General features: G+C 50.5%; 1 protein-coding gene across 1 annotated transcript in view; it reads left to right on the top strand.

The window, feature by feature from the left end:
• SMOC2 (SPARC related modular calcium binding 2) overlaps positions 1-8,009 on the top strand; it is a 285,658-nt gene that overhangs the window by 259,726 nt on the left and 17,923 nt on the right. The window contains 1 exon segment of the mRNA XM_007950494.1: positions 3,423-3,443. Within this exon segment, the coding sequence (XP_007948685.1) occupies positions 3,423-3,443 (21 nt within the window).

The following is an 8,009-nucleotide window of genomic DNA, read 5'->3' on the forward strand; positions in this document are numbered from 1 at the left end:
GTAGGCTTATGAGTATTATCCTATCACTGACAGCATTGTACTTCAGGATACATCTTGATACCTTTGAATTATAGTTTTGGCCTGGCTGTGCATGGGAAAACTGGCCTGTGAGTGGGAACACTGGTGTGTGCATGGAAACACCTGGTTGTGTGCAGGAAGACCTGGTGTGTGTGCAGGAACACCTGGACTTCTTTGTGCAAGATTTCTGCAGGCAAAGCTGAGATCCCTTGAGGGAGGCCAGAGAAGGCTGGTCTGCAGCTGTGCACTAATGTGCACTCTCTTTAAGGATCAGGGTAGACCTGGTGAACAAGAGCCGTGTGTGTGTCCAGCACAGCTGCAGCTGCTGCACCGTCTCCGGCTGCTTCTTTCACTCACATCGTCCTGGGCCACAGGAGGCCGTGGTTCCTTCTTTCTGATCATCGCCCAGAAGGAAAGGCTGTGCATCAGTTTTGCAAACTGAACGTCATCGTTTGCAGACATGTAGTTAGCACACTGACGTAGCTTCCAGCTCCCTGTGCCTCCCGCTATGTCTGTTTCTCTTGGCACCATTACAGGGAAATGGCCTGAGTCCATTAGGCCTGGCTTGGGACTTTTTGGTAATGGCTGTGGGAAATGTTTGGTTACACGTGTTTTAAAATATTTCAGGCTGATGGTACTAGTGCAAGTGGTTAACACGCTCCATCTCCATTGGAGGCTCATATCCGCCCAGCGTTACTTTGGGAGAAAGGCCTGGTGGTCTGCTTCTTAAATAGCCATTGAAAACTCTGTGGAGGTGCAGTGGCTAAGGTGGCATCAGGTCGGCCGGGCCCGGTTGGACGGCCAGGCGGCTGGGGGTAGTGTCCCCATGGTGAGACTGGTGGTCAGCTCCGTGGTGGAATCTCTGCGAGCAGCCGAGTGGCTGTGTTAGGGATAGGGGCCGCTTCCAGTGTAGAGGAAGCAGCCTGGAGGAAGGCGTCCAGCTTTTGGCACGCTTGAATCCCGCACGCAGCCGAGTCATTATTCAGCAGCCTGCCATGATGTCTGCTGATCTTGAGACTATCTCTGGACTTGAATCAGTGGCCTGCCATGTGGTTTGGTAATGTTGGGACTGTGGCATTTTATTTGTCGACCTTGGGCTTGGTAGCCTCAGCAGCCAGTTAGCTGCCTGAGTGAAGAGATGCCTCTAGCTTCAGTGGGTTGGGAGCAAGAGGCAGAGCTAAAGCCCAATGTCAAGGGGCTTTCACCCAGGCTGGCACTTTGAACTTTGACTTCTCTCTTCCAGAACTGTAAAAGAATAATTTCCTGTTTGTTCGAGCCACCCATTTGTGGTCTGTTCCTGTCAGAGCGGCACTAGAGGTAACCAAACCAGGTGGCCAGTTCTGCTCTGACACTTGGGGTCATGGTGAATGGAGCCAACCTGATGGCAATGGAGGTTTTTGGACTCTTAAAAAGCTGTCCAGAAATTCTAGCTGGATTCAGAATGGGATGTAGAAGGAGGGATATCATTACTGAGGTCAGATAGATCTTGGCTGAAAGCAAGGAGTACCACAAAGATGTTTCTGTCTGTTTTATTGGTTGTGAAGGCATTTGACTGTGTAGATTATATGAAATGACAGATAATCTTGGGAAGAGTAAGAACTCAAGAACACTTAATTGTTCTCACAAGGAACCTGTACCTAGACTAGGAGCTGCCATTTGAACAGAACAAGAGGCTGCCGCCTGGCTTACAATCAGGAAGGGTAGCATGAGGGTTGTACCCCCTGGTCTGGCCGCAGACACGTACTAAGCATCTTCCCGTGAAGCAGACACTGGAGGGGTCATGGGGCTTCATGTAGTCCTGGAGCTTATGGACTTGGAACTGGAGGAGGCAGCGCATGGTGTCATCCTTACTCTGTGTCTTTGGGTCTGATTCTGTTTGGGCAAAGAGGTCTCTTTGTTGTGTTAATGAGGTCCTATCAGTGTTGGGTGTGTCTTAAATCCATCCCTCTGGGGATAGACAGGAGCAGTTCAGGCAGAAAGATGCAAGCCTGAGCTGAGGAAGACGGACGAGGAGTGAGGGTGCCAAGGCGAGAGCCCCTGAGCTGAGGGTTGTCCCCCGAGCAGCCCAGAGCCTTCCGGAGACAGCTCCCTGGATTGGACCTCTGGCTGCCTGAGCTGGGGGAGCAAGCCCCGCGTGATATTTAACACAGCTGGACTGGATAACCTGGACGGGGAGCACAGCGCAAAACGCGAGAAGGACAGCTTTTCAGGACTTAACCCCAAAGAGGGAGAACTGGAAGCTGTCACCGTGCAGTGTGACCACCAGCTGTGTAAGCAGACAGGAAGAGAGCCACGGAGCACTGTCTGGGTAGCTCCTTGTGGGGGTTCCGGGAGGGAGGAGATAGTGAGGGAGGCGCTGGTTCTCAGGGCCGGGCTGCAGCAGCGCTGTCAGTCTGAGCATTTTGTGGAGAGAGTGCCGCGGGCATGCGCGCCTGCGCTGCGGTCCCATGGTATCATCGTTGGAGGCTGGCTCCATGCTGTGGGACCTCTTCCTAGTTACGTAACCACGTAACCTCCTGAGCTTCCATTTGCTCGTCAGAAAGAGGACACACCCCAGCTGTGTACAGCAGCTGTGATTTAGGGACAGCCATGTCTCATCCTTGCTTCACACACCTTCACACAGGAAAACGTGGCAAGTTAGGTATCAGCTACAGTTAGACAGTGTGGTCAGAGTTGTTTTTAGGGAGCCAGCCTACCCAGGGAGATGATAAATGGGAGTGTGGGTAGGAAGTCTGAGTCCTGCCACTTGCTGCCCAACTCAGGGCTTTATGGACATCTCTAAGAGTGGGCCCTGATCAAGAGGACGAAGCCCTCAGCGAGGCAGACTGTCCCACATTGTTCTAAACACAGGCTCCTGGCAGGAAGCGGGAGCTCCGTGGTTTTGCATACACACAGGTGGTACTCTGAGATTCTGCCACCAGACTAAACACTGGCCGATACTGAATTACCATCAGTATGGAAAGTTCCCTGCAAGCAGATGTGTGGCATTTCAATTACACAAAGTGTTGCAGAACCAGGCCCCAGGAGGATCTGTTGTCCCCAGGCCCTGCATTGAGTCCTGGGCACAGCACTGAAGAGCTGTCAGTCACTTGCAATCTCACCAGCCTCTTTGAAGAGCACCTGCCTTTGCCTCAGTCTCTAAACATTATTCTGACGTGAGTTTATTGTGGTTTATAACATATGTGTTTGGCTTGAAGGATGCATGTCTTTCAGATGCCGGGCTGAGGTGCTCTTTGAGAGAGCAGCTTGGTGGCATAGGACATACCTTTGAGGACATTAAGTGAAGCCCTGGAATCCAGTGCAGGGCTTTGAATAAGTCAGTGTTGAAGGAGAATAAACAGTCTCCCATATAAGCACTGTCAAAGATTTTGTTCTACTCGGATCCACAATTAATGACATGGAAGCAGGAGTCAAGAAATGAAACGGTATGTTGCATCGGGTAAATCTGCTGGAAAAGATCTCTGTAAAGTGTTGACAACCAGAGACACTCCTTTGAGCACTAAGATACACCTGATGCAAACCCCAGTCTTGTTACACCCTCAGAGCTCTGGTGGCAATGTGGGTGAGGCATTTGGCTGCTAATGGGGTGGCCAGCAGTTCAAACCTACCAGGCTGCTCCAGGGGAGGAAGATGAGGCAATCTACTTCCATAACGATTTAAGGTCTCAGAAAGCCAGTGGGGTCACTCGGAATCAGAATCAACTTGATGGCAGTGGGTTTGGTGGTTTTGGGATGCATATGAAAAGGCTAATAGTGAGTAAGGAAGACTGAAGAAGAATTGATGCATTGAAACTGTGACGTTTGTGAGGACGGTAGAGTATACCATGGACTGCCAGCAGAACAGACAGATCTGTCTTAGAAGAAATGCAGCCCGCTGCTCCTGAGAGGCAGGGTGGTGAGGCTTCGGCTTGCTTGTTTGGCCACATCACCAGGATGGGCCAGTGTCTAGGAAAGGCCACCATGTTTGGTTAGGCCAGTGGTCAGTGAAAACTAGGGAAACTCTCAGTGGGATGGGTTGACACAGTGGCCTCTACAGTGTAGCTGAGCACACCAGTGGTCGTGAAGGTGGAGCAGGACCAGGACCAGGCAGCATTTGGGTCTGTTGTCATGAAGCTGGAGCAGGGCAAGGCAGTGTTTGGTTCTGTTGTCCATAGGTCACCATGAGTCAGGACTGGCTCATCCACCACCAACAGCAGCAGTCGTGGTGTTGGTATGGTGTCCTGTGAGAGCCGTGCAAACCCTTGTGTTGTGTGTGTGGTAGTGGGTAGAGACACCTCGCAGTGTGTTGTGCTCTGGGCAGACAGCGCCTTCTGTGGTTTGTGTGTGTGGTAGCGGGTAGAGACACCTCACAGTGTGTTGCACTCTGGGCAGACGGCGCCTTCTGGGGCTCGTGTGTGTGATAGTGGTGGAGACACCTCGCAGTGTGTTGCACTCTGGGCAGACGGCGCCTTCTGGGGCTTGTTGGTCCTGAGCCCGGCACCCAGGTCTCCCTCCAGCATTGTCATCTTGGACACTTTGGCTTTAATCAGTGCTCTGTGTTACAGACTAACACCTGTCTTTATGCTTCTCATCCAAGTCCGTCTGTCCACAGGTGGTTTTGACAGGCATAAATCAAAAAAAAAAAAAAAAAACTCAAGGGAACATCCTGGTTTAGGGTACAGTGTGTTGGGTAGACTCCTGGGACCTTCACTTCAAACCGTCAGGGGGTGTGGATAATGTAATGTGAACATGTTTCTTGTTAACTTAGGTTCTCCTAACTCAGCAGCGGTTTGTCTAACTCTGAATGACGGCTGTGGGAATGAGAAGGCTGTTGTGTCTGGCTGAACAGCAGGCAGTGCCCCAATGCAAAGGTTTCTGCCTTACAAAGCCTCTCCCTGTGGGGGCTTTCAGTAGAGTAGGTATTCCCATACTTCAAGTGCAGTCGCACCATGTTTCAGGGGAGTCACTTAGCAGCTTGGGAATAATACAGACTCGGACCCTGTTGCCCAGAAGCTCTACAGGAAGAACAGAGCAATCCTTCTGCCCTCTATTTCTCAGGCATGAGTTTTCAGTGAAGACATAAGTATGTTGTCCTTAGTTGTCATCAAGTCAGTTCTGATTTCTGTGACCCCGTGTACAGCAGAATGAAACACCGCCCAGCCCTTGTTGAGGGGCTTCCCACTTTTCACTGACCCTCTAGCAAGGATGAAGTCCTTCTCCAGGGACTGGTCCCTTCTGATAACACATCCAAAGTACATGAGATAAAGTCTGGCCATGCTTGTTTCTAAGGAGCATTCCAGCTGCACTTGTTCCATGATAGATTTGCACATTCTTCTGGCCATCTGTGGTAAGAACATGTTAGCATATGTTATGGTAGAACATGTAAGCATATGTTATGTAACAGGTTGCAATCAGCCCTTTTCAAACTGTTTGCTTTCTGTTCCCTGAGAAGATGCTTGTAGCTGTGGAGGCTGTTACTGAAATCATCAGTGTACCAAGCCAGTCACAGGTTTAATAATCATGTGTTTGGAGAGGTTTATGTATCCATGTATGCAGCAAATGAGTTGAAGTCCATGAAACGCTGTGGGTAATTCAGCACAGAGAGATTGCACATGAGGGATTCTATGCTTAGAAGTTCTTGGAAGGAATGACAAGCAGTTGAGTCACCAATGTTAGCTGCCATCGAGTCAAGGGAGTGGATGAAGAGCCAGTGTTTTCAGAGTAGGTAGAATGGCTCTAGAGGGAGTGGGAGTTCAAGGCAGTGACTTTGGAAAGCAGATCCCCAGGTCTTGTCTGCCAACGCACATCTGGGTAGGTTCGAACCAGTGACCTCTCAGCTCATAGTCAAGCACTTAACTGTTGTACCACCCTTGCATCCAAGGGCCCAGGTCTGTGGCTATGATCCAGACTCAGGGAGCACTGATCCTGCTCACCCGCGTAGAGCAGTGAGAGCCGGGACACTGCTTGGTGGGCAGGAGGGGCGTGTGCTGGCGACAGAGGCAGAGGCCCCACCTTCCCTGGGCATCCACCTGCAAGCCCACCTCACACCACCTTGTGCACGGGGGTGCAGGGACGTGGTTTTCACTCCTGCAGTCTCTCCCACAGGGACGGTCAGTGACATCATCAAGGATGGAGACGCACATGGGAACCATACCTAGAACGTGAGCGAGAATCACCAGGTGTGCGAGCGGAAAATCCTGGGAATGGTCTGTATCGAAGCTACAGGGCTGTGGGTAATGGAATGAATGAAATAGTCGGAGTCCTGGATTCTCACCACCTTATCATGGCATCAGCAGCAGGCCAGGGACCTCATGGAGTCGAGTCACACAGGGACTGGTAGCACCTAAGGCTGCAATGCCTGAAGGGATGAGCATCTGCCATCTCAGGGTGCTTTCTCTTTGTAGTGGTTCTCAGAGGTCTTCTATCGTAGACAGTACACGGCCAAGCTGGGGATTGTTTGACAGACAGTTTCCGTCCTTGCGAGCAATGCTGTTGCCTGGCTTTGCCACTCTGAGAACCTTCCAAAGCGCCAAGAAGTCCAATTAAATTCCCAAATTTAACTTAATTTGTGTTACCACCGCAGCCACCATCTTTTAAAAACAGCTTCTTCCAAACAAAATCGTGCCAAGCCAGTCTCTCTATGCAGTGCATACCAAGGGGCCACACTGTGCCCCTTCTGTGGGTTTAGGCAGGACGAAGAGATTCAAGGGGCTGCTGGGGTTCTGCAGGGGGTGCCTGGTTGAGCAATGACTGGAAGCCCCCAGTGACCTGCCCAGCCAGAGAGGGGCTTCTCCAACCACGCTCATAGCCACTCTTGCCTGGCCACATTGCAACCTGACACACGCTTGACACCCTTCTATTGACTGGCTATGTGGATAACCATGGTGCCACAGACTTCAGTCCCAAGAGAAATACTGCTACCTCAAGGGGCATTATTAGCGACATCAGGATACAAACAGAATGCACAGACAGAGCTCTTCTGACCGTCGACATCCACTGCTGAGAGCCTCCTTGTCACCCCAGGTGGAACTCAAGAAATGGTGTTTTGTTGGGGCCTTCACCTACAAAGAATGATTGCCTTGAGTGAGACATTAACTCAATGTGGCTTATTGATATCTCTGTGCTGGAAGTATTCAAACAGCTGGCCTTCACTTGTACCGTTAACTCTGCACTCTTTCCTGAGGGAGGTGGAAGCTTAGAAGAAGGGGCAGGAAGTCCATCCACAGTGGAGAGCCATGGGTGGGTGCAGCGCAGAGGCCAAAGTTCTGAAGAATACTTTCGAACAAGGACATGTGGACTGTCAGAGTGTAGTGTCTAACAGAGGAAAACAGACATAGGTTCTCAGAGCTCATCAGCTGGTGATAAAAAGGCCTGGTGGGTTTCTCTTCAGGGAAAGTTAGAGTTGGTATTTGGTTGGTGTCTGGGCCTCATTCATCAACCTCCTCAAAATCCAGCCATAAAGTTAATTCCAACCCTTAACAACCCTACAGAACCCAGTAGAACTGCCTCCTAGGGTGTCCAAAGCTGAGAGTCTTTATGGTAACAGACTGCCTCCTCTTTCTCCCGTGGAGCGGCTGGTGGGTTCCAACCACTGACCTTCTGGTTAGCAGATGAGTGCTTTAACTACTGCACCACCAGAGTGCCTTCTTGTCAGTCTAGTCTCCTCAAAATGACTGGGAAGAGGCTATGTAGACTGAGGGGGGGGGGAATCAGATGTGCTTGGAAAATGTGTAGGGTCTGGGTGGACTTTGGGGTCTCTAATGAGAGCAGCTAGGAGGTGTGAAGTTCTGTTTTCTTGCAAATTTCTCTCTCTCTGATGTAAACAAAGTAAGTCGAAAACCAATGACAGAAAACCAGAAGAACTGTGAGAGTATATCAAGAACATTATCCATGAAGAAAGCAATAGATCACTAAAAAGACAAGAAAGGAAGAGAAGACCAAAATGGATGACAGAAGAGACTCTGAAACTTGCCCTTGAGTGGAGAGAAGCTAAAGCCAATGGAAGAAATGACA

The sequence above is a fragment of the Orycteropus afer genome, unplaced genomic scaffold (assembly GCF_000298275.1).
Source record: "Orycteropus afer afer isolate SDZICR_OR568_19922 unplaced genomic scaffold, OryAfe1.0 scaffold00273, whole genome shotgun sequence".
In the NCBI taxonomy this organism is placed as follows: Eukaryota; Metazoa; Chordata; class Mammalia; order Tubulidentata; family Orycteropodidae; genus Orycteropus; species Orycteropus afer.